This window comes from Excalfactoria chinensis, chromosome 13 (genome assembly GCF_039878825.1).
Source record: "Excalfactoria chinensis isolate bCotChi1 chromosome 13, bCotChi1.hap2, whole genome shotgun sequence".
Lineage (NCBI taxonomy): Eukaryota > Metazoa > Chordata > Aves > Galliformes > Phasianidae > Excalfactoria > Excalfactoria chinensis.
Window position 1 is genome coordinate 10,782,065 of NC_092837.1, and position 25,163 is coordinate 10,807,227.

At 47.7% G+C, this 25,163-nt stretch overlaps 3 protein-coding genes across 4 annotated transcripts in view; all 3 read right to left on the minus strand.

Moving 5' to 3' along the window:
* Positions 1-4,322: 4,322 nt before the first annotated feature.
* Positions 4,323-9,786, minus strand: LOC140258157 (E3 ubiquitin/ISG15 ligase TRIM25-like). Its single transcript, XM_072348195.1, has 8 exons — positions 8,900-9,786; positions 8,117-8,212; positions 7,299-7,532; positions 7,166-7,188; positions 6,498-6,634; positions 6,042-6,072; positions 5,589-5,620; positions 4,323-4,674 (listed from the first exon to the last, which is right to left on the minus strand). Exons 1-6 carry the CDS (start codon positions 9,695-9,697, stop codon positions 6,047-6,049), a joined length of 1,314 nt encoding a protein of 437 aa, XP_072204296.1. The 5' UTR covers positions 9,698-9,786; the 3' UTR covers positions 4,323-4,674; positions 5,589-5,620; positions 6,042-6,046.
* Positions 9,787-9,973: 187 nt separating this feature from the next.
* LOC140258156 (E3 ubiquitin-protein ligase TRIM62-like) lies at positions 9,974-14,711 on the minus strand. Its single transcript, XM_072348194.1, has 6 exons — positions 13,912-14,711; positions 13,241-13,336; positions 11,876-12,109; positions 11,759-11,781; positions 11,144-11,295; positions 9,974-10,778 (listed from the first exon to the last, which is right to left on the minus strand). Exons 1-6 carry the CDS (start codon positions 14,563-14,565, stop codon positions 10,288-10,290), a joined length of 1,650 nt encoding a protein of 549 aa, XP_072204295.1. The 5' UTR covers positions 14,566-14,711; the 3' UTR covers positions 9,974-10,287.
* Positions 14,712-17,638: 2,927 nt separating this feature from the next.
* The window catches only part of PPARGC1B (PPARG coactivator 1 beta), a 40,385-nt gene continuing 32,860 nt past the window's right edge, over positions 17,639-25,163 (minus strand). The window contains exons 10-12 of one of the 2 annotated variants that reach the window (XM_072348405.1): positions 24,702-24,823; positions 24,406-24,560; positions 17,639-22,864 (exon numbers count right to left, since the gene is read on the minus strand). In XM_072348405.1, the coding sequence (XP_072204506.1) occupies positions 22,761-22,864; positions 24,406-24,560; positions 24,702-24,823 (381 nt within the window). In that variant the 3' untranslated portion in view covers positions 17,639-22,760. The remainder of the gene's footprint in view (positions 22,865-24,405; positions 24,561-24,701; positions 24,824-25,163) is intronic. The other variant, XM_072348404.1, reaches the window with a different exon arrangement.

Genomic DNA, 25,163 nt, shown 5'->3' on the forward strand with positions numbered 1-25,163 from the left:
TTGTAACAGTAATAATAATCACAGTATCCTTTGAGTTGGAAGGGACCTTAAAGGCCATCTGGTCCAACCCCCTGCAATGAACAGAACACCTGCAGCTCCATCAGTGCTCAGAGCCAGCCTGACCTCGGGATGGGGCACCTCTAGGAAACCTGTGCCAACATCTCACTGCTCTTATTGTAAGGAACTTCTTCCTTATATCCAATCTAAATCTTCCTCTTTTAGTTAGAAACCATTTCCCCTTGTCCTATCACAACAGGCCCTGCTAAGAAGTCTGTCTCCTCCTTTCCCTTAGCCCCCTATTTAGATATTGACTCTGCTTTGGGGCGCCACTGATGCTCATCGCAGTGTTTCATGTTGTTTGCTTTAGTATCCAGATCTGTCTGGGAAGCAAGTCCAGCTATGAAGAACATGGGCTCTCTGTTCCCTACTGCAAGAGCTCAGTACACGTTTTTCTTCCCCTGGACCAGAGGGTCATGGTCAGAGGAGCTGAACCCGCTTCCCTTTCCTTCCTTGTTTGCACAGAAGAGCATGCATTATCTGAAATTGAACATTGCCTAATATTTGCTTTTCATGTGGAACCTTGAGCTGCCAAGCAGCACATCAATATATGAATGGAGAAAGCAGTGCTAAAAATCTTGTTTTTAAGAGCTGTCATTCTGTGGGAATACAGAGCACTGCAAATACATTCGTTCCACCCTTGCCACAAGGCTTCAACTGGAAGCGACGGTAACTGGAAGATGCAAGTTTCAAGGGAAAAGAAAGAGCAACCCTCCTCTCCCCTTGCTGTCTGCTGTCAGAATCAGCAGCAGTTCTGACTTCCCAGTCCTTATAGGGATTTGCACTGGAGTTTTCCTGGAGTTTAATATATGGTGACAGCAATACTGTCAGAGTGAAACCTTGTGAGGACTGATGTCTATTATAAAAGCTCAAAGAGACAGCCTTTGTGCAGGAACTCTATGGAAACCTAACGCTTTCCTTTTCCTAAGGTATATTAAGTTTTATGGTTAATGCGTTTCTATGTGCAGAGAACCTTTGGCCTTGGAGAAGTCTGGCTGGGTTTCTCATGCTAAGGAATCTCTTGCCAAAGAACTTGACCTGAGGCTTGCTGCTGCACAAATGCTGACACGTGCCACCTCCCCATCCTGCTTAGTCTCCAAGTCAAACCTGCTGCCTCCGTTTGCCCAGATTTCACCATCACTTTTATGACTGTGAATCTTCAGAGAGCAGTTCACTGGCCTACAAACTAACACTGTTCAATAGCCCCAGTGTGGAACAGCTGGGTGTAGTGAAAGCCACTAGAAACACACCTTCATTCCGAGTAAAAATGGTGTGGATGGAGAGAAGAGAGCATAATAGATATTGGAAGTTGTAATTAATCAGACTCTTTAGGTAATCAAAATACTTAAGCCATAAAGATATAAAAAAAAGAAATTAGCTCTGTCTGTATCTCTGGACTATATCTCTACAGTTATATTGTTATTAGGAGAGATTGCTCTGTACTAATAGCTGTACAGAAATGCTGAGCTCTCAGTGAATGCCATAATCCAGTACGGTCTCCTAGAATAAAAAACTAAGTAAGAGTTACAATTTTTAGTGTTTCTATGGGACACAAGGCTTAGTTAATTACTGGGCTCCAGTGTGTCTTCTTGCATTCCTTTCATTGTCTTTCACTTCTCTTTGCTTCCTCAAGGCGAAACTGTGGGATATTAAAAATGTGACTGGTGTCAAATTCAGAGAAGTCCATCTCTGCTAATCGTACAAGTCAGATGTATGGGACATAACTGCACCATCAGCTCTGTGCTGACGTGTGGAAATCAAACTCTGTAACCTCAGAGCAGTTATAAAGCAGGTATGTTGAATCAGTGCAGCGCATACTGGATGCTGGGGGGATATTCCCACCTAGCCTGCATACGGGAGAGCATGAAAGGCACATACTTTAAAGAGCAAACTACTCCATTTACCAATCTGCTGCTTCTTCATTGATTTGTGGTTTCCCTGTCCAAGCCTGCTACCTTGCATTCCATATACAGCATAGCTGAGGATGTTATTTGAAAAAACAGGAGGCCGCTGTCTGCACTAATTGTCTGAGTCTGTAGAAAAGCTTCTGTTATCAGCAGCGAGAACCTGGCTTAGCAAGGTCAAACCTGCAGCTGCCGATTCAACAGCTCACAAAGGCACATAGCTTTTAACCTGACTTACTTTCCTCCATTAATGAACTTTTCCCTACAAATCAAGTGCTATGCAAGTTCCATTCAGATAATTGTTGCCTCTCTTTTGGTTAATAAGCCCTGGTTAATAAGTTCCTCTGTTGCCTTCCACTCTGTAAGAGGAAGGGGGAGCTGTGCCATGGCTCTCTCATTGCATCCTGTGCCTTATCTATCTAATACATATAAATACATATATATATATATATATATATATATATATTTATACTGGGACACTGGAAGATATGTTTGTAACACAGGTTTACACCGAGGAAATGCTAAACTGATATTTCACAATGGGATATGGAGGTGCTGACATTTGCTAAGCGCAGCCAAGTGAAGAGATGCAGTGAGTCGGAGAGAGGGGAGCTACTCAAAATACCTTGCTGAATAACCTCTCACTCTGTACTGATTTGCAGCAGTGCAGTGAGTTGCTGTCTGTGGCAATGCATTTGCTGATCATGGCTGCTTTGCTTGGGGTGAAAGCAGTAACTACCTGGCAGTCAAAGAGCAGCCTAGGTAATAAAAGCACTGAGGGACGTGCTCATTTCTTTTGCTTCATTTCAGTGGTTGAGAGTGGCAGTCCTTTATGTCCCGCTGGCTTGGAGCGGTAGGGAACACTTGCAAAGTCACCTTGAACTAGTGCTGAACTCTCAAGATCTGGCCATGCAGTTTCTGTTATTGCTGACCACAGAAGCATGCAGCAAAGCAAAGGCTGCAGAACCGCAGCAGTTTTGCAGTCCATTTAAATCTGGAAAGAAGATGTTGCTGCCTCGATCATTTTTTAATCCCTGCAATTAAGTCTCTCCAGTCCAGATCGCTTGGAAAATGCAGCAGTGAGAACTATCAGGAGCTGCGCTGGGGGCAGTGGTGCTTGTGTAATGTGTGCTGCTCATCTCACTGGGTGTGCAGTGCTCCCAAGCACAGCCCAGCTGTGGAGACAGCCCTGTGCCTCCCCCAGCCCAAGTTCTCCACTTCCCAGATTCCAGAAGAGGCTAAGGAAAACAAGGCCATGGAAATGACACAGGGGAAGGCTCTTAATGTACAGACATAAGCACTGTTCCTACAACAGCAACTTACTGAGAAGACCAGGTGCATTTGCTGATCACCTTTCTAAAGCTCATTTGTGATGCTGAGTTTCATCACTTATATATCAAATTTTATTATTATTATTTTTATCCTAAGTATCCTTATTTAAGTGATTCATCTTGAGCAAATTTACCAGGCAAAGTCTCTTCATTTTACTGGGAGTGTTGAGGGCACCTCATGTAATTTTTAAGTGCTCAAAATGGAGGCCAGCAGCCACACAGACCAGAGAACACGAAATTGGAGTGTGAAAGCAGAGACACCAGCCACATGCAATGTAACATGCACTTCCATCTGTACTGGGAAAGGGAGTGGAGATCAACAATTTTAGTGTACACCCCATCAGCTCACACAGTAAACCACTGATTTCAGTCATCTCTCCCATCACATCAAAAGGAGAGGACACTAACAGAGAAAGTTCTGCACTGGGATCACACCTTTTTCAGTCTCTTTCTATACCGATGGATGAACACGGTATTTTGCATGGCTCTTTGAGAAGTCTGTACAAGTGTTTAACGTGTCTTGGAGGCTGTAACACAACAGAAAGCATGGCGATGACAGCAAAGCAGCAAGGTTCTAGGCTGCAGAAAGCGAGGATTTACTCAAACTCAGCAGCCATGGGTGCAGAAATAAAGAAGCTGCTTACCTTCAGAAGGCCTCAGGCAGACAGGGATCTTCAGCAAGATACCCTCACCTCCACTGCCAACCCTTAAATGAGGGCTGGGAAGGGGTGGATCCTGGCTCCATCTCTTCAGGTCACTTGGCTGCAATGCATGCACCTGAGCTCCCCTGGCTTGGCCCTGCCTTCCACCAGGTGCTCCATCACTGCTTCAGGCCATGACTTAGCATTTCCACTTCAGAGGCTGACTATCTTACAAAGATAATTACATCTCTGCTATAAAGATCACTTGTGTTATATGTGGTTATCCAACTATATGCCATGGTCCTGAACAGCTTTCTACTGCAGTCATCCACAAGCAGTGCTCCCAACAATGAATCCCCACTGATGGTATGAAATCAGGCAGCCTTTCTCATTTATATCTACAGCTCTTTATTTAGTTACACTACCACAAAATGACAACCTAGTCAGTACAATTAATAGGACACAAGTAACATTAGTGCTACAAGATGATGTAGTTGGAGATTTTCTTATGTTCTAGTTAATACTTGGCACTTCTTTTCAAAATTTGCATTGCTATAGAATTGCTTTTAATGGGAGGCTCATATAGAAGACCAAGACACTTAGTGGCTACCTGGAATTAAGGAACACTTTGGGCAATCTTCTTTCTCTCTGTGTCCTGAACTCTTTGGCTTCTCCCTTACTTCCAGGAATATGTGTACTATTCACTTTGTCCACATCTTCATCCCTTCAGTTGGTATTGTACTGTAGAAATACACAAGATGGAAAAGATTCACTCACTGTAATAATAACTGTAGCACTGTAACAATCTGAGGCTGGCTCTGTTAAAGCCAAAGCAACCATATTGTTAAGCTGTGCTGTGTAATTTAAACTCTATTTTATAGCTTACTCGTAGCAACTGCCTCTTGTGCTCTCCCATCTATTCCAGTTACTGAAAATTAAGGCATTGTTTTTGTTATGTCTTCCTAAATATGTCTGGTAACACAAACACATCTGCAGTTAGGGCAAGACTGCACTGTTTTCAGTCCTCTATGTCCCTTCCAAAGCAAATTATCATCAACCTATCCATTAGAAATGCTTGTTAGAATGGAATCTCTTTCCCTGGTGAAGAAAGCATCACTTCTTTGAGTTTAAAAAACAAGGAAACAGAACAAAACTTATTTTGTAAAATGAGCTCGAGTTGCAGAAAAGCAACGAATAAATCTTTCAACTAACCTGTAAATAAGTTTTCCTCAGAAAAAAAGTTACTGGAAAAACAGCACTTCCTACCCAGCAGAAGACTGTTTGAGCATTACTGATATCTGCAGAGCAATACTGTTTACAGATTTAATATCTCCTGCAGCATCTGGATTTGCCTCTGGATGTTTTCAGGTGCTGGGCTTGCTCAGTGGGAGCTCTTCTTTGGTCTTTCCCAGGAGCAGGCTCAGACATTTACTGAGTACTGACACAAAACCCATCTCTCCCTCGAGCTCAAGATAAATAATTTCTCTGGCAAGTTTCCACAGATTTCTGCAGATCTGGTGAACTGTGCCCAGAGGCTGCACTTCTGAAACATACAACAAAATGCTGCTGACACTTTTAGATGAGATATTTTCTCCGCAAGATGCACAGCCCCACACCAACCTCCGGAGGAACAGCGAGTATTTTTGAACACTTACTCTCTGAACTGCTACCAGCAGCTGGATCCTCACTGTAAAGAGACAGCAGTGAATGTTAGTGCCTCATAAAACATAGATCTCATCTTGGAACTAATAAAACAGGAGACGTGAATAGACCTGACCCCCCTATTTTGAGTTAAAGGACAACTTCCACATGTATGTCCAACCCATTGGTATTCTGGTTTTGTTGCCATCTTTTGTTTAACTTTTAATAAAAAAAATATATTTTAAAAGCTCCGTTATTAATATACATTAACTGTATTATATATTTAATATGTGGCCCAAGACAATTCCTCTTCGTTTAATGCAGCCAGGGCAAGGCAAAAAGTTGGGTGCCCATGTATAGGATCTGCTTGGCTCTTCCTGAGACCAAAGCACAGAACCAGAAGATGTACAGGCATTAAATGAACAACTGCTGCAGAATTATTTCATAAATAAAGAAAAGGGATTTACCTGTCTCACTCAATCTGGTTAGTGAGTAGTCCTAGGAAAAAGATTGAGAAGAATGTTTTACAAAGTTGGCGATACATTCATGTCTGTGACTTGGCGCTGTGCACTTGAGAGCATGGGCAGGGATAAACTCAGTGGGAAGGAGGGTTGGCAAACAAAGATGTTTCTCAAAATCAGGATTGACTGTCCAGTGCCTGGCAGGCAGGAGGAAGCAGGGAACCAGTGCAGAGAGAGGAGAAGCTGGCTTTACATAGGTTTGGAGCCCTTGTTTTCAACTTAGCCTTTCTGCCCCTCCCCTCCTCCCTCTCCATTAGCCCACAGTGCACTCTCAAACCCCCAGATCCCACCTCGAGTTCTCACTCTGAACCTTTGTGGGAAGGAACCAGCGCTGGGCACTAAGTGGAGGAGGCTCTATCCCAATGGGCACATGCCACTACTGAGCCAGGGCAGGAAACTCACTGTGCATGCCTTGCAGGTACACATCCAGGCAGGACAAGCAGTCCTCCATCAGAGTCTGGAAGATGCTGATAGTGGCCTCATTCAGCTCTACCACTGACACGTCCATCTTGCGGATGCTGAACTTGTGATTTGAAATGCTAGGATGCAAGCAGGCATTTCACCATGGAAAGACATTTGGCATTAAAGATTTAACAAACACTTTGATTAAGAAGGACTCTGCAAAGAGGACAGTGCATTGTGGTGTAAACAACTCCTTGTTAAGGTTAAACAAGTCACAGCTGTTAAAGTTAGCTATTTATTTGGCATTACCTGTTACTTACCAGACCCACAAAGGATCTTTGAAATGCTCAAACAAGAAAGAAGGAGCCATAGTATTTTTGTGAGAAGCTGCTTTGACCTACTGCAGGCAGGCTGTCACTGCTCTCTAGCACCAGAATTCTTTTCACCAGAATCCAGTAGCTGTGTAGCTAAAGAAGCTACAGCTAAAGGGGCCACTGGAACAGTCAGCAGCTAAGCCCCCATCATTGCTAGTTGTGTGGATGCGGTGCCCTTTAGTACAGATGGAATAGGGAGCAGCTTTGCAGAGAGAGTTCAGGACAGGTTTGATCTCAGTTACCCACATCATATTTTTTCAAAGAAGAAAACAAGTGTTTTCAGGTGGAATGTACCTGTCCAGCACCAGCTCAAATTCCTATAATTAAGATTGAAAAAAAAAGAAGAAAAAAAAGAAATTGTTAGTGTAATTTCCAGATAGGGCAGCTGGCTGAGAAGCAGGCGTATGAACAAAGAACAGCTGCTTACTTTGAGGAGGTGGAAAGCGTTTGGTTGTTCTCTTATCTTCTGCAAGATCTGAAGATGCTGCACAAGCTCATCTCGCTTCTCCTCCATCTCTTTCTCCAGTTTGGCACATTCTGCTAGTTGTGATTTGTCACGGGATTGAATATCACTGAGGATCTTCTCCTCTTTCTTATTTATCTCTGTCTTTATTGCTTCAAACATGCTTTGCACCAGAGAAGTCACTGCTTTCATATTGGTCTAAATGAAGAGATAAGAAAACGGTGCACTGGCTCAGGCACTCAACTAGGGGTCTCTACTAGGTTTGTATCTGTCCTTTCAGCTGTCTTTAGAAGGAAGCAGACAATAAGCATTGGCTTAGATTATCTGATAAACACAAGAGATTATGAAAATTGCCCTGCTGTAGTAACAAAATCAGACAAAACTCAGCTAGCAATGTAAGAACCATTATGTAATGCTATGCACAGACCGTGGTGTGCAAATGACTATATAGTGAGCAGCACTCCTAATTAATTAATTCTTACAAAATAGCCAAACTAGATCCTAAAACACAAACAACCACACGTTAAAATGTAGTAGAGTTGTAAAGAATTGGTTTGCAACCCTGTGCAGCCCTGGCTTGAAACTGCTGTCACAGAGCAGTTTCAGTACCACCACCTGTACAGGGCTGTGCCTGATGTTTGCACTAATTATTGGAGTACCTTTGCAGGTGAATCTCCCAGAACAACTTGCTAAAGGTGACACCACAGTATTATTACGTTCATTTATTTCTTAGAAAGCATGGAGGAAAGATGCTCTGAATTAGCTGCAACCTGGGCACAAACCTCGATCTGATTCTTGTTCTGCTGAAGCTCCTCGAGGGCGACAGATACATCACTTTTGTATCTCTGCAGCTTATCCACAGCGTGAGGGAGGTCATCCTAGCAGAAGAAGAAAGAGCATTGAATTTCACAACAGGGGAGCAGCATGGATCTTTTTAAACCAGGCCAGCAGTTTGTGGCACTGCTTAAGCAGAGTGTGCTTGCTTTCTCCAGCACTGTGCTTACAGTAAGCCATAAAATAAGCTGTGTTTACTTGCCTCCACATAAAGGTAGGGCAAAACTGCAAAACCAATATAATTCTTCAAGTCTTTCATGCCAGTGTTTAATTTTTATGTATGACTTTATACATGGCAGATTAATCAATTAAAAATTGTCCCTTTGGATAAGTAAATTTCACTTCAAATAAATCAATCTCACTCTATCTGTTCAAGTTCTGTTCCTGTCAGAGCCACCGCATGTGCCTTAATGTAACCCAAATCCTTGGTTTTTACATCTGTCAGCACTTGTGGCATCTGTGGGCAAGGTAGCAAGCAACCATCTTTTCAGGACATTAGCAAAACATTAGTACTTACTGACCCAGCTGCTTACTTTGATACCAGTCACTGAATGCTATTATAACATATGATTGCAGGTTTCTGGGTGATGTTAGATCTCGTTATTCAGGGATGAGGCAGGCTCTAGTTTCCTGCCTTCCCACCCCAACCCATATCCATGTGCCCCCATGCCCATGCTCTGCAGTGAAACATGGCTGGCCTTGGGGAGAGGAGAGAGAGGAGAACCCCTTACCATGTACATGTCATGGGCCACCTTCAGGGTGACGACCTTGTGGCCCTTGTGGCACCCCGCAATGAAGCACAGCACGCAGATGAACAGCCTCTCATCCTGACAGAAGTACTCGAGGACCTTGCCGTGCTCCCGGCACCTCCACTCCTCCATCGAGTCACCTGTGCCCACCTCCACCAGGACATGGTCCCTGTGGGAGGCCTTGGAGTTGTGCTTGTCCAGGTGGGCCTGGCACAGGGAGGCATCACAGACCAGGCACAACTTCAAGGCCGGCTGGGGATCATCAAGGCAGAAGTCACAGGGAACCACCTTTCCTTTCTCCATTGCAAAGCCATCATCCTGCTTCCCTTCGTTGGCCAGATGTGTCTCCACGATGCTGCACAGATGGAAGCTATTTTGCAGCTCCAGGATGGGCCCCAGCTCGACCCTACACAGCGGGCAGGAGTATGGGGCCTTGTCCTGCCGCTGGGCACTGAGCACCTTCTGGATACACTGCCTGCAGAAACTGTGACCGCAGCAGAGTGACACAGGGTTCCTGTATACGGACAGGCAGATGGAACAGCTGAGTTCGTCTTCTAAGCTGGAAGACGCTCCAAATTCCTCCTTAGTTTTTGCCATGGCTGCTCGGCTTAACGACACACACAGTGAGAAATGAAACTGAAAGGCTGACCATGGCACAGCGCCAGTCCAAGGCCCAGCCCAGAGCTTGCAGCCCTGCCTCCTCTGCAGCTCCACCTCCTGCAGCCCTGCTTCCTCCCCTCTGGGATGAAGCAAAATGCTTCCCCATCCAAGGCGTGTCATCAGCGGTTCACCTGCAGCCCCCAGGCCAAGTGAACCCTGGATATGATGTACCTGAGCCCAGCTGCAGCAAGGCAGGAGTTCTCTGCTTGGTCACATTCTCCTCAGCTGCTCCAGGCACCATCATCCTGCTGGGGAACAGCCCTATGGCAGTGCTGTGCAGGACAGGGAGGTAAAAGCTGGTGCACTAGAGCAGAGATTGGCATTGCTGCTTGTGAGTGCTGTAGCATTAACACTGTGCCATATACTTTGCAATAGACTAGATTACCACCAAGTTTTGAGAGCAAAATTACTTTAATTATGTCCATCCAACATAGCAATCCGTATAGCTGAGCAAAAGTACAGTAGTGAAACAAAAAGAGAAAAAACCCGAGGAGATATATTTAATGGTAGAGCCCAATTTTCTCATTCTCTCAACTCAGCCCATTGCTGCAAAAGACCAGAACCTTGTTATAGCTCAGGAGCAGGCTGCAAGCAGGCCCAGCCTGAAGCCTGGTTTATACTGTGCAAGGGTGGCAGAATCAGTGCAGCTGAAGCCCCAAAATGTAGAGAACCAAGGCACAGAAAGGCAAGACAGCCTTGTCCCCATGTCACTATGAGAGTGAAAGGGAGCCATTAGAAATGCTGAAGGCAGCAAAGACAGGATAGCATACAGGGATCTTTACTGTAGCTATGGGCACACATCTGCTAGGAAAGCCTGAACGTTTCTTGCCAGACATATATAAAAAGGACACTGTCTTTCTTTCGCAGTCTAGCTCTACCCTGACCTTTCTGATGTCAGTTTTCAGAGGCTGGGATTTAATCTGATTTTTATCTAGGAACACCCTGAGATGACTATGAGACTCTTCCAGATAGCACTGCAAACAGTTATCACTGACACCCACTTTCCAGCATGACGACTTAGAGGTGATCACCTCCCAGAAGTGCTGGCCATTGCAGAAGCTTTCGGTGCTGTACACCCAGAATGGCACATTGTTCCACTCATAGGGGAAGTATAGGTCACGTTGCTTGACTACTGTGAGCACCTTGTCTTCTACATGGAATCCACTTGCTTGACATGATTCGAAAGTCAGATGTTCATGAACTATAAAAACAAACAAAAAAATACACGTTACGGTTCACAGAGTGTTGTGCAATCAGCATACAGCTCCATTGCTAGAAACAAGGGTGAAAGAAACCTTGAACCCACCAAAGTGTATTCATTAAATTCTGCACCTCTCTTAACTACTCCTACATAGTTCTAAAGGGAGTGAATATCAAGTTCCAGTATCCGAGTCCAGAGCACAGAACAAGCTCCCCTTTTTTTGCACACTTGTGAAAGTAATCACATACATTGTCAGTGATCAGTTCTAGAGGTAGTTGGTGTACTTGCTGTATTTTTACAGCCCTTTCTTAAATATGCTTTGTTGGCTTCTCTGTCTTACCTCACTAAGTGAAATAGTCACTTACCAGGTAATGATTCCTCTGAGGGCATTGTGTGCACGATTAGGTGGGCATAAGGCTGGAAAAGCTCTTGAATGGTCTCTCTTATTGATCCATCCATAGCACTGAGCAGCTCTGCCAGTTCTTCATCATCGTTACTAGGAACTTGTTTCTGCTTCCTAGAACATACAGAAAGGCATCAGAACAGCAGTGAGTCACAGGAAGATCCAATGCTGAGCAAACAACTGAGCCAAGCACAGGGCAATACGGTGCTGGGGACAACTCTGACTATCTGAGCTCATCCATTCTTTCCATGCCCACACAAGCACCTTAATATTCACAAACTTCCTGAGCTGGTCTCAAGAATGGATGTCGATGGATCAGAAAATTCAGTCATGCTGTATGTGGAGATTCATACACGACATCAGCTAAAATTCTGGGGCTTCTCTCCCAGAGACACAGAGAAAGGCGCCGAGCGTGTGGTCAGACTGCTGAAACAGGCAGCTGCCAGGAGCTCAGCATGAGCATGGGAAGCTGGGGCCTGCCCTGTGTGCCAGGTGGGCAGACAGCCTGGGACTGAGGGAGGGTCAGCCATCAGCAGCTAAGTGAAATGCACCAGCAGACCACCAGTGAGGAGCTTACCTGGCTTGTACTGCTGACAAACCCTGAAAGAAAAGGAATTTTGAAAGCAGGATTAGCACAGTACAAACAAAGGCCAACTCAAGTGCTGCCGTATTTCTGGGAAGGGCTGTGAGGTACCTTAACAAAGAGCACTGGATCCTTCTGATTCCTGAGTGCCTCCAACTCCTGCACATCACTGCTGACGGCATCCTTCATCTCTTTATGTTCTTTTATCCGTGTCTCAGTGTGAGAAAGTTGTTCCTCCTCAATTGCACTGATGGCTCCCAAGATCTCTGCTTTTCTTCTATCCAGCTGCTCATGAATCGCATTGAAGGACTTCTCCAGATGATTCCTATGCGAGCTTTCCAGTGCCTTTTAAGAAAACATTTGCAAAGCTGATAGGGATGGAATGTTACACTTTCCACGCCATCTCTGTCTTAGAAAGGAGCCTGGTCTTTTCTGCACTTAGAGAAGCATCATCTACTTCTCCCACAGAGCAAGATGTCTCATTGACAGCAGATGGGCCAATTAACATAGGTGCCCTACTCCAGCATCTGGCAGCTGACCAGAGAACACTTGGCAGCAGTAACTGGGGAACAGTCCCATTGCCTTTGGACAGAACTCAGCTCCTCTTTGCTCAGGTTTCCAGTACTGGGAAGTTCGGTGCTTTCAGGAGCACCAAAATGAGGCTGCCAATGAATAAGTAGCAGCTCTTGCACTAAGGTTGCTTAAGGCTTTCTGCTATGCATCTTTTGGTTTTCTGCACTGGTAGTTTTCTATGGATACCTTCTCTTTTGTTTTTTTAAAGACTGGTGAGGAAGAATGCTTTATCTGCTTACTGCCTCCACCATTAGCAAAAAGCTGTGCTACCACCAACAGGACAGTTCTGCCTTCAGACTAGAAGGGTCTGGCACCCTTGCCAGGTTCCAGGACTGGCACTACTTCCAGTGCCAGCATATCTACTGCCGGAAGGAGTCAAGTAGCAATTGTTCCTAAGCAGAATAAGTATGATCTGGAGACATGCCTTAAACTCCCTGCTCTATCAAGGGTTTTTAGCATTTGCATGCCAATCCAAAACACCTTGGGACACTCTTTTAACCTCACATCTACCAACTTCTTAGATGCACAGACTAGCCTAATAGGATTTCTTGTTGTAAAGAGGATTAAAATCACTATAAGGTGGTTTATATCTTTCCCCTAAAGATTTTAGAATCTGCAAGTTGAAGGAAGCTGGAAAGAGAAACCACCACCCACCCAAAAGGGAGCATGGTCTCAGCAGCAGCGTTCAAGTTCACCTGTCCTTTGTAACCTGAAAATGTTCCCAGTCTTATAAGAAAGTTGTTCAACAGCCAGGAAACCCAGAAAGTAACTGACAAAGCAACCAGGAACTGAAAAGGTTTGGGATCAACGGTCAAGGAAAGGGGAAGAAAAAAGAGCAAAACAGACCCTAATCAGCTACGAACATAAACCAGCCTCTAAGTGCTATGGGATCATGGAACAAACCTTTATCTTTCCCTGGTGTGACAGCAGATTTTCCAAGCTCCTGTTCACTTCAGCTTCGTGATTTTTCAGTTGTTGCAGAGTTCCAGAAAAATCATTCTGAGAAAACAATGAGGAGGAGGTATGAGGAACAAGATGGGCGGTGTTATGGAGATGGGGGAGCTCAGACCCAGAAGAACTTTGTTCACTGTTCACTCTCATGACAAATCAGCATAAAAGCTTCACTGGAAGATTCTGCCCCTGAACAGAACTCACAGTTGTGAGTGTGGGGAATATACTTTCACAACAAAAACTGTCCATGCACAACAGCCACGTGGAAAGCTACTTTCTACTGGTGGCAGCTTCTTTTCTGACACACTGCCATTAGCTCTCACTGCACAAACACAGCTGAGGCTGATACTCCTGTTTGAAGATGCATCGAGGACTAAAAGCAAAGCCACAAACACTCGGTCCCATTGGCTGCACATGAGACTTTTACAGCCCAAGGGGCAAGCCCAGAGGCAGCCTGGGGCAAAGCCCACACCCAAAGCCAGGTATCCCAAGATGGGAACCTGCACACCTGAAGCCCAAGAGATGTCCTGGCCTCACACTGTGGGCAGCTCTCCATATCCCAGATCCCCAGGGTTTTCCCTCGAGCAGCCCCAGCCTGGGCAGCTGTCCTGGCAGCCTCTTACCTGTGCCTGGCCAAAAGCCTCTTCCATACTGATGATCTCATGGCTCTTGTGGGAGTTGGTGGCACAGCACAGAATGCAGACACAGACCGAGTCTGTCACACAGTAGCATTCCAGCAACTTGCCATGCTGGGCACATCTCCTTGCTGCCAAAACACGAGCATCACAGGGCTCCACCAGGACGTGGCTTGCCAGGAAAGCCTTTGTGCTGTGCTTGCCCAGGTGGGCCTGGCACATGGAGGCCTCGCAGGTCATGCATGTCTTCACCGCTGGCTGAGGCTCCCTGAGGCAGAAATCACACAGGATTTCCTCATCACGTACGTCTGAATTTTCTCCCTCCCTCCACGCATCACCTTCACATTCCATTTCATGTTTCGGTTTCTCTTCAGTAGTGGCACTTTCCTTACTAGTGTCCAAAAAATTCTGCACAACGCTGCGGAGCTGGACGTTGGGCTGCAGCTTCGTAGGAGTGGCTTCCTGGGCCCCGCACAACGGGCAGTTGAAGAAGTTCTGCGGACGGAGCTGATTGCGAAGCAGACTCTGGATACACTCCTCGCAGAAGCTGTGGCCGCAGCTGAGGCACACAGGGTTCCTGTAAATGTCCAGACAGACGGAGCAGATCAGCTCTTCCTGTAGCTTCTTCAGCATCTTTGCCATGGCGCCTGCAAAACGCACGATGTAACAGGGCAAAAGTCAGAGCAGAGACAGAGCTGCGGAAGTGAAGCTGGCTGTGAGCTGGATGGGCGGGGACCAGGAACTGTGGATTCTTCCCCCAAGGGCGCAGTGCCCCATCAGGATTACAGCCCTCCTTCGAGCACTGCTGGAGCTGCCTGGCCCCTTGAACGATCTTCCCCTGGAGCTGAGTGCAATAAATAGGCAGCCCTTCTTAAACGGGAAGAGCAGCTTTACCCAGCTTTGGTGGGATGATGTAGGTGTTTTTCAGTAACTCCCAGCATGATTTTGTCCATCATTTTACCAGGCATTGAAGTGAGACTGACAGGCCTGTAATTACCAAGGTCATCTTTCTTGGCCTTTTTGAAGCCTGGAAGTTTTGTCAGCTTCCCATCACGTAAGACTTCTCCAGATTCCAAAGACCATTGAAAAATCATTGAGAGAGGTCTCATTATCTCGCTTTACTTCCAACACTTTGGAACTACCTGTTCCTGTGCTCTCAGGAGGCGGAACTTACAAAGTGACCAGCACTGATGGACACCAATGCCTTCAAAAACAGCTTCCTAGAGAACCTTACTAATAAGTTCCCTGAGCAGACTAAACTCTGCTCTCTCTGTTGAGGTTTTGGTGGCAGATTTCCAAAGATTCTAAATTTGACCACTTCATGGTCACTATGGCCAAGATGGCCACCAATCACCACTTCACCCACTAGACCTTCATTGGGCAGGTGCCAGCCAGACAAGGTCAGCATCACAAGTTGTCCCTGTGCACAACAGCCAGTCACTGGCTCCTCTTAAAGAGGAGATAGGTAAGAGGGAGAAGTATCTTAGGGAATGGAGCATCAGATTTGAAGCTAGATTGACCTCCTGCTTAAAAAACCTCTAGTGGCCCGTGATCTCTTGGTGTTTTGTTACAACCTTCTCTCAAAAATAAATAAATAAATAAATAAATAAAGAATAAAATTAGGGTTAGGAGGAAAAGGAGGCTTTCCAGTTAACTCTATTCTAAAGCTGAAAGTGATGTTAGAGCCTGTTTTTGGCTGCTTTTAATTGGTTTGATTCACACATGTGCAGAAATCACCCTTCTATCACATGCTTTCCTTTTCTCTTTCCTAGTATTGTTTCTCCATGTAGCCCACAGCTGGCTGAAAGAGTCAAGGCCCTCCCCTTCCTGTCTTACAAGAAGCTGTTGGCCGCCATCAGTAGCAATGTCCCAGCACAAACTGTCCCTGCAGCCCCTGGTGGCACAGCCCTGCAACCTGTCTGTAGGGGCCGGCATTACTGGGCTGCTCTCATTTGTTCTTGGATGCCGGAGGACTTGTTAAAGATGTATTGCTTTAACCAAGATTCCTGAGAGAGGGTCCAGGCAAGTGCACTGTGCTTGGCTAAATGCCCAGAGGAGCGGCAGTTATTTATTTTACAGGAATTTATCATACAAACCTCTTCCTGATGATATTCACCTCCTGGTCCTCTTTCACACATTGCAGCTGCTGCAAACAGGTGCAGCTCTTCCCTCCATCTCAGCTCCTTATCAGCTCGCTGCCCACTGAATACACCCCGAGCATTCTTGTGACCTTGGCCCATTTCTATACTCTTCTCATTCCCAAGAGCTCGGGGTCCCTTATCATTATTTTTTGCTCCTTTATAGGGTCTGTAGTTCATTTTTTCAGTACTGCCCTGAAATCTGGTTTTCTTACCCTCCATTAATTAGAGTTATTAATCTTTTCACTGAAGAAAGAATTAATCTCCCTAATTTCCACCAGGAGTTTGGATAGCCAGGAGCTACAGGTAATGACCACTGTAAATAATCTGATATCTCCTGGGCTATCTGCGTGGTGCCCCTCATGGCACAACAGTGTGCTGCCTCAGCCAAACAGGCTTTTCAGTTCTTCTCTTTGGCCACTGTTCCCCTTGGCATGGCAGTGACAGACCATCCCTGTGTCTTGTGTGTCCCTCAGAACAGCCACATGTACCAACCGGATCCAGGCTGGCCATGGGAGGAATACTTCTGGTCTTCTGGGCTCTTTGGTGCCACAGTGCCTTCCGCCACAGATCTATAGGAAGCACGAGTTCTCTGTTCTCTTTGGACAGTTGAGTTTTTGCCTGGACCTGAAATGAGCGGCTCACAGTGAGGGATGGAGATGTTGGTGATGAGAACACAGGCTTTCACCCAGGAGTTTGCCCATTCAGCAGCAGTGAGCTGAATCTTTGCACTGCCTCTCTCTGGGCAGATGCTGATGTTTTGCAAACTCACTGAAATGAAGACTCCTTGTGATACAAATCAACATGAGCAGATACAGATCATGGTCAGAATGTGGCAGGGTACAGGTAAATCTAGTTCCTCTCTGTGCCTTTCTCCACTCGGTTCTGCATGGGCAGTAAATCCTGCATGCTCCAGGGTACTGCTGAGAGCCCAGGGTAACTCGTGCTCCTTTTTTGGCAGGACACATCCAGGACACATCCACTGCTGCAGTGGAGAGGTTTTCCCTCTAAAATGCTGTTGTGATGGCAGTGTGGAGATCCCTTCACTGCCCCTCAGGCTGGTGAAGGGCAGCTCCCTGCATGGCTCTGCTCAGCATCCAGCTGCATTTCTTCAGTGCTCTGCACATGTGGGGTCCTTGTGGATGTCGAACTGAAAGGGAAGCAGAGATGCTCAGACAAGCAGAGAGCCCCAGCACAATTGCAAGAGCACTATGCCTGCACCTACCCACTGCAGCTGCTGCTGAGCCATTGTGGCTCACCCATGGCAGCTGCTGCATGGCTCCCCAAGGGTCTGCTCAGCCAACACCGAGCATAGCCCACTGTGCCATGCAGGCAGCAAGAGCCTGAGGCACGGCAGCTGGACACCCTCACCACCACACAGCAGCAGGGTGGGCATTTGAGGAGGGATTGGTTGGGAAATTGTACCTTCTTACCTGCAGGAGGCTGCTGAGAAGTGTGAGGGATCCGAGTGTGAGTTTGAAGATGTACTTGGAGGTAGAAATGGTATTTTGGTATGAAAAACCAAAATGTATCCAGACTGAGGGGGAGAGGAAGAGGGAACAGACTGTAGGACCCCCACAATGGGCAGCATGTACAGCAAGCTCTCCACCAGCCCCTGAAGGCTCCTAGTGAGCACAGAAGACAGCATCCACCGGTGGTGTACAGAGAGAGCAAAGCTAGGCAGGGTGGGGAAAAGTGAGCTGGGGGATTGTGTGCAGGCAAGGCAGGCAGCAGCTGCTGGCAGAGCTCAGTGACACTGGGTGAACAGGCAGAGGACCCTGAGCCGGCAGGAGGCAGAGAAAACAGACCCTTCCCCAGTCCTCCCTGTAAAGACGCCCGTCAGATCTGGGCAGCAAGCTGGGATGGAGAAATGCTGAGTAGATAAATGCACACGCTGGGCTGAGTACAGGCTCCAGAGCCCCGGCTGGGAGCTCACAGTGTCAGCACTGAGTTTCCCTGCAGGGCTGGGAGCTCGGAGCACAGCCAGCTGCTCAAGGTCAAGCGTACAGAAGATGCTGAAGATGCTGCCCTCGTTGGGCAGATGCCAGCCAGCCAAGGTCAGCATCAGAGGCTGTTCCCGTGCACAACAACCAGGCACTGGCCCCTCTCCCTCTCACAGTGCAAACTGTGTCTGATTCTGTCTGACCGACAGGGAGAGCAGGCACTGAAGCTACAAATGCGTTCCCAGGTGTGTGAGAAGAAGTTGGTTTACCAGAAAGCTATGGCAGAACAGCAAACCGTTGTGCTGGTTTTGTCATTGTTGTTGTTTCCTTCTCAAATGGATGAGTGTAAGGGTTGGAGTCATGTACTCACATTGTACACAACCCCACATTCCCACAGCCAGGCCAGTGCACATCCCCTCCAGCCCACTGCCACGTCGTGCCACGCGAGCACCTGCTCGGTACCCTGACATCCCAGCAGCACAGACTTGTTGCTCGTTATTGCTTTGTTTCCCAGTTTGTAGTATATATGTTATCGTTTATTTATAGGCAGATCACTTCACTATTTACAGTACATGAGCGTAGAGATTCTACAGTCTTTGTGATGTAAACAAGTAACTCCGCAGCAGGGGAGTCTGGAAAAAGAAGCCAGTTCTGAAGTATTTACACAATTTAAAATAGAACTTTTATACCCACCGGATAGATATAGATAATACATCGAGCGATTTGGTTAAATTATCTATGAAACTATAGAATCTGACAATGTAAAAATACAAGAAAACGTCCTCTCGTTTTAGAAGGTAGACAGTTAAATCACACTAGAAATAAATCTCTGTTTAAAAATAATAACAATAATAATAAAGGAAAGGCATGGGAATCCATGCCATTTTTTAAGGTTAAAGTATATTACATAAATAAGGACACAACGGAACGGAACCGGGGGGGGGGGGGGGGGGAACAAAAAAAGTGAAATATATAAAAAACAGCTACCAATTAAAAACAATCAGACTAAAAACTGGATTCGTCATCACAGAGGGATCAACTCTGCCACTCTGACTTACTCTGCGAGCAGAAAAACACAGAGTTCAGCAGTACTTATTCAGCACGAGGAAGGGGGCAGAAGCGGCCCCTCATCATTATTAGCAGTGTCCTTTTAGTTCATTAAAAGAGAAAAAAAAAAAAAGGAAAAAAAAAGAAAAAGAAAAAGAATTTAGCTTTTATTATAAATAACGAAGCAGATGTGCCCCTTTTTAGGTGAAATTCTTACACCTTTCTCAAGAAATGCATCGCTTTCACCTTCTTCTCTCTCACATTCATACGGCCCACAGCCCGCACTGTGACGGCCACGGCTCCGGGGATGAGGAATGGAGCCCGAAGGCTGAGTTTGGTTCATATTGCTTGAGATTGTCAGGACGGATGGAGATAGAACAGAAAAGGGCTTCAGGGCTCGGCTACGAACAACAATGGAGTTCGTCATTCAGCACAATGCCAGAAAGAAAGAATGCAATTCAAACAGATTCAAACACTGGTCTGTAAAGCAGCTCCGCGTGGACCAGTGCTGAAGTCAGACATTCAGCCTGTGATGCAGCAGCTGAGCTGCTGCTCCTGTAGGGAAGGCACACAGCCCAGCAAGCTGCGCTGATGAGGAGTTGGGATGAACCTCATCTTTGGGGCAGCATCAAACCTAACACCCGGGATTGTCCACTGCATTCAGCCCAGACTCAGAAACATCGGCTCCTCTCCTAAGAGCCCATTGGATTCCAGCTGGGAAACCTGGTATCCCACCCTGAACAACAAGATTTTATGGGGCAAATCTGTGCAAAAAAAGCAAAAGGGCATTTCATCATCAAACTCTTCACGTTTAGCATCTTCCCAAGGTACTCACAGGCAGCTACTGGGGGACATCCTAGAGCTATATACTTCTTAGAAAAATAAATCTCCTCCTTACTTATTGCCTACCCTAATATACCCTTTGCTCCCAGTTTCTCTGGGCTGTGCCCCAGCAGCGAGGGGCACGGGGGCCCTTCTCTGTACCCAGAGCAGCCTCAGTCCCTGAACGGAGCGAGCTCTCCTTGGCCGCTCCTCACCCCTGGGTGCTGCAAACAAACAAAACCTTTCCATTAAAAAAATAAAACTCCAGTGGAAACTTATTTTTCACCACTACCCCTGCGTGAGAGACTCTAAACCCAGCCGGCAGGCAGCCACACCTGTGCTTCTCAGGCTGAAACGCTCTGCGCTCACCAAATCCTAAACTGGGGGCAGGCATGGGGGCTGGTGAGGAGGGTGCCTGAGCACCCGTGTGCGTATTGCATCAGTGCAGGAGACATTTCTCAAGGGGGGAGGGACAATGAGTAGTCCGAATTCAAGGGAAGGGGGGAAAAAAGAAAGGAAAACCCCCAAATGACAACAAAAAAAATCCACTTATAGGCTTCAGGCAACACGAAGACCACTTATTGCATCTCTTCCTATCCTACAACTGCAGTGCTGATTGGCTCTGTGCGTTACGAGGTTCCCATTGCAGGGGACTGACCCTGTGCAGAAGCGCTGCGATGGCACGGGAAGCCGCAGGAAAGCAACATCAGATTTTGGATGGGGGCTCACAGAAACCAATGCTGGCAATGCACCCAGGGGCTGCCCCAAGGGGGGTCCTCAGGGACCCAGCAGCCCCACAGTGCTTGCCCTTCCTCTCTGCCAGGCTTGATGCATCCTCCAGCTGGGAGTAGCCCTGGGCTCGCTCCCATGGCTGAGCAAGGAGGAGATGGAAGAATTCCACTTGGCCTTTTGTTTGTTTGTTTTGTTCTTTTTTTTCATTCTGTTTTTTGTTTTGTTTTGTTTTTTTTTGGATTGATCGTTTTCTGAAAAACATCAGCACAGCACAGGACAGAACTACCCACCCTAAATGTGTCGCTATATACATTCTACATAAGCTCTATAGCAATCACATGTAAACATCATCGTTGTGAGGAAATACTAGGACAGAAAAAGGCAAAGCTACAATGAGGCAATTGCCAATAGCAGATGCTCAGTCTCGGCCAGGGTTACTCGTGTATGCTGGGTCAGGGACAGGAGTGGGGACGGCCTGTGGCAGGAGAGACCTCGGCCCTTGCTCTGGGCTGACAGCCAAGTGGCACAAGGACATGACCAGCTCTGGTGGTGGATGTGGGAGCCAGCAGAGCCGTGCCACTGCCTCACTGCTGCTGCTGGAACCACAAGTTCTATGAGGGCAGTGAGAAACGAGTGGGCACTGCGGCTGGCATGGCTGCTGGCAGCCCTTCTGTCAAGGACAGGCCTGGGCTGGAGCCACAGGCTGTGTCGGCAAAGCAGGGCTCCTGGAACTGAACCTCCTGCAGTTCTGGGGGCTTTGGTCATACTGCCTGCAAAATGAAATGGTGTCCACACTGAGGAAACGAGAATAAAAACCCTAAGTCGTGTACCAGGGAGACCCCAGAAGACTCTAATCTATCTATCTATTGGCAGAGTTAAGGCTATAATATTCTATCTACAAAGGATGGCTGGATCCCTAGTGGTCTCTGTGTCCAGAAAGCAAATGAGGGTGATGGAGATGGCTTGAGGAGCCAGGGAGATTTCCTTTCCCCCTGGCTTGCTCTTGGTTGGGATCCTTCCAACCAAGGCTGGGGTCTCTCCCACTCCCACCTCTCCCAGAGGTGGGGGACAAGTTTGCAAGCAAATTTCACAGGGACGCTGCTTGAGCATGCCTTACATCCAGCGCTGCCGGGCGGCCCGGGACCCTGGCAAAAGGTAGGGACTGGTGCAAGCAGTGGCAGGCCAGCCAGGAGCCACAGACACAACATAGATGCCACGCTTCCTTCATGCTGCTGGGGCATGGAGGCAGCAGCACAGTGTGCCAGTGGTGGGCAAGGAGCCGGCTCACCAACCAGGTACTGGGTGGGTGTATGGCTTATGGGGCAACGGCTGGAGAATGGGCAGCACGTTGGGCAGGCAGACATGGAGCTGCCATGCCCCTGCACGTGGCAGGCTGGAGCGGGGACGCCTGGAGGTGGTTGTGCCACTCCTTCACCACCCTTCCCTTCATGCCCACACCGTGGCCCCTCTTGGCAGCTGGGGGCTGGGGCTCAGCCCTGATGAGGAGAATGGCTTTGACGGCAACGTGGTGACCCGGCGGGGAGGCGGGCGGCCTCGTGGCAGAGGGCGAACACTGGCTCTGGGGCTCTGCTCTGACCCCCATTTGCTCAGTGGCAAGTGCCTCATTACAGTGCATAGTTAAAAATCAAGGAAGCGGTACAATAAATCTGAATTACAGTACATCTGAGCCATAAATACATCTTTAAGTATATACTTCTTTTTTTTTTTTCTTCTTCTATTAAAAATTAGTTTATAATCCTGATTCTATTCACAATTAACAATTTCATCATCACACACTACGGACAAAAAATGTTATGGTGAACACAGCTGCAACTCCACGGTGGGAGCACGGGGCGAGGGCCAGGGGAGAGGGGCCGGGGGGCTCCTAGGCTCACCCTAAAACAACCAGTCAGAAGCGGGGCGACTAATGTGTGGCAGTGAGACATCAACACCATGGGGACTCACAGACAGAAGCAGCTTTGTTCAATGTAAACATCGATTGAAAGGGACAGCAGTCTCTCTCTCTCGCGCGTGCGTGCTCTCGCTCTCTCGCTCTCTCTCGCTTTGTCATAGACTGAATAATTTCTTTGAAAACGTAAACATATTGGAAGTGCCTTGACTGAGGTATTGAGGTATTCCTCCAAGGTTAAGGCTGTTACCGATGCAGGCTTAGCTGGGCCTCCTGCAGCAAGCTGTCAAAATCCATGGTCTCATACTTGCTCTTCACCGGCGCCGGGGAGGACTCCTCTGCGCTGCAATCTGGGAAGAGCAGGACACAGAACATGGGTCAGGGGCAGCTGGATGCCCAGAGCACCACGCTCCCTCTGCCATCACACTACTGAGCCCTGGCCGTGCTGGCAGGCACCAAGCACCCAAGCTGGTGTTTCCCCTGATGGGTGCCTTCAAATGTGCCGCTGTTATCCCATATCCCAAAATGAAAGTGGGAAAATGGGCTGTTTGTCCCCATTGAAAAGCAGCAAACTGGTGTTTGGGGGAGGGGCTCTCGCAGGTCAGGTTAGACGTCAGAAATTCACAAAAACTGCCAGATCCAGACGGCTTCTGAGTCCCCAAAGTACGGCAGCTCCCACGTGAGCAACCAGGTCATGGCAAGCGTGGGCGTCTGCCTGTGGAGCTCCCCTTCTCTTGCATCAGAAGCTGAACAAAGAGTGCCATGACAAAGCCCGCCACATCTAGCAAATGCCAGAAATAAGGCAGCCTCATTTTGCAGCAGCTTAACCCCTTTTGTGTGCATATCTTTGCTAGAGCTGGGAGCCATGCTGGGGTCCCTGTAGCTCTGCTGCCCGCAGCTCAGCAGCACAGCCAGTGCTTTCATCATGTGTTGCATGCTGGTTCTTACCTCCTCAGAGCCCAGAATGAGGGATCCTGGGGTTTATTACATGAATAATGAGCATTTGCACCCACAATCAAAATCGGAGTACTGCTCTGAGCAAATGAAGTATTACAAGGTGCTAAGGGATCAGGCAGTACTTGTGTCAGACTGGGCACCTAGGCGGAAATCAAAATGCATGGCTTTATTTTCTGGGCATGGAGCAGGATGCCTTATTTTGTGCATGAAGTAAGATAAAAGAACCACTTCACCTCCCGCAGAGGGTGCAGAAATTAACGTGTGGTGTTTGTGAAACACCCAAGAGTCAAAGTAAGAAGGGCCAAGCAAGGCTGGATCACGTTTCTCTTTCAGAATCAGCACAGGGTTTTGCTCCTGCCCATTAGGAAAGGCTGAGGGGTGAGGCTAAGTGAGTCCTGGCTGAATCCAAGCAGGGGCCTACAGGGAGCAGAGCGTGTGCTTTCATCAACACAGTTAATGCAAACACAGTGCATTTCCTTGTCATTCTGGATGAAAAGTACATACGCGATGCTGGGGATATTGTCCTGTCAAGCAGCAAATAACTCAGATCACCCTTTTGAGCTTGAGCTGTTGACTGCTTTCCCTAATGATAGGGAAGGGAGTTCTCTGCTGGGAAGTGTCAAGCACCGTGCAGAAACACATCTGGGAAAGGATGGGCTGTGCATCAGCTGAGATCCTGTGGCCCTGGGCTGGAATGCTGTGCTTTGCAGCCAGCACACCCTGGGGTTGCACACAAGCTGCTTTCCTCCTGCCCCTGGCACCCAAAGCCATCCAACTGAGCTGAGAACAGCTGTGCGAGCTGTACCAGAGCAGGTGGGCTTTTGCTGCAGGCTGGAAAAGCTTTAGGATTCTTGCATGACAAAGATTCGGGAATGCAGTGTGCTGTTACCGCCCCACGCTGATAAACAAGATGCTTCTGAGGAAGCCTTCTTACCTAAGTCAGTGTATCTGGTCCAGAAGAAGTGTCCGAGGCTACCAGAGCTGAGCTGGAAGGAAGGCTCGTTCCTCTTCCTTAGCGAGGTGCCGTTCTTCAGAGATAAGGCGGCGTGCTCTGAATACCGGTAGGTGATGAAGCCGTATTTATCCCCCCTGAGCAACCAGAGAAAGAAGTAGAGTTGTGTCAGGCTCCAGAGCCATGCTAATGTGACTCTGCTCTGTGCCATGTGCCCGCAGGCTGGGCTGGGATGGGCACGGTGCAGACCCCCAAACACCGGGAACCTCACCACCCACCTGTTAGTCCTGGACAGGACCTGGCACTCCACGATCTCACCGAACACCTCGAAGCGTTTCTTCAGTTCACTGGAGCTCATGTTGCTGGAGAGGTTCCTGATGTACACCACCCGGCCTTCCCCCTGCCAGCACCAAGCCAGAAGTCTCAGGCTTCTAACCCACACCTTCACCGCTGCCGATGGATACTGAAAACATGGGGTGCCAGGAGCCCCCACCCTGACCATGCAGTGCTGCCGGCTCCCAGCCCACCATGGCCTCAGCTACATGCCCCTTCCTCCCTTTAAGTGCCTCCTGTACCCGTCTGGCATTTGCAGCTCATCCTGGTGAAGTCACCGGGGAATATTCCTGAGACAAGTGAGATAAAATTCAACTGTGCTGCAGTAAAATAATGCCAGATGGGCAGGTGTGGGTATATGCATATGTGCACGGCAGTGGAGAGGAACAGCAGCTATGTCCCTGCAC

What these genes read in the sequence shown, in the direction of transcription:
- LOC140258157 (XM_072348195.1), bottom strand. Translation starts at nt 9,697, where the DNA reads ATGACACGCCTTGGATGGGGAAGCATTTTGCTTCATCCCAGAGGGGAG. An exon ending in TGGCCCATGACATGTACATG is followed by an intron (nt 8,213 to 8,899) that starts GTAAGGGGTTCT and finishes TTCTTCTGCTAG; the next exon opens with GATGACCTCCCTCACGCTGT. An exon ending in ACGCTTTCCACCTCCTCAAA is followed by an intron (nt 7,189 to 7,298) that starts GTAAGCAGCTGT and finishes TCTTAATTATAG; the next exon opens with GAATTTGAGCTGGTGCTGGA.
- LOC140258156 (XM_072348194.1), bottom strand. Translation starts at nt 14,565, where the DNA reads ATGGCAAAGATGCTGAAGAAGCTACAGGAAGAGCTGATCTGCTCCGTC. An exon ending in CACACCAGGGAAAGATAAAG is followed by an intron (nt 12,110 to 13,240) that starts GTTTGTTCCATG and finishes TTTTCTTAAAAG; the next exon opens with GCACTGGAAAGCTCGCATAG. An exon ending in ATCCAGTGCTCTTTGTTAAG is followed by an intron (nt 11,782 to 11,875) that starts GTACCTCACAGC and finishes CTTTTCTTTCAG; the next exon opens with GGTTTGTCAGCAGTACAAGC.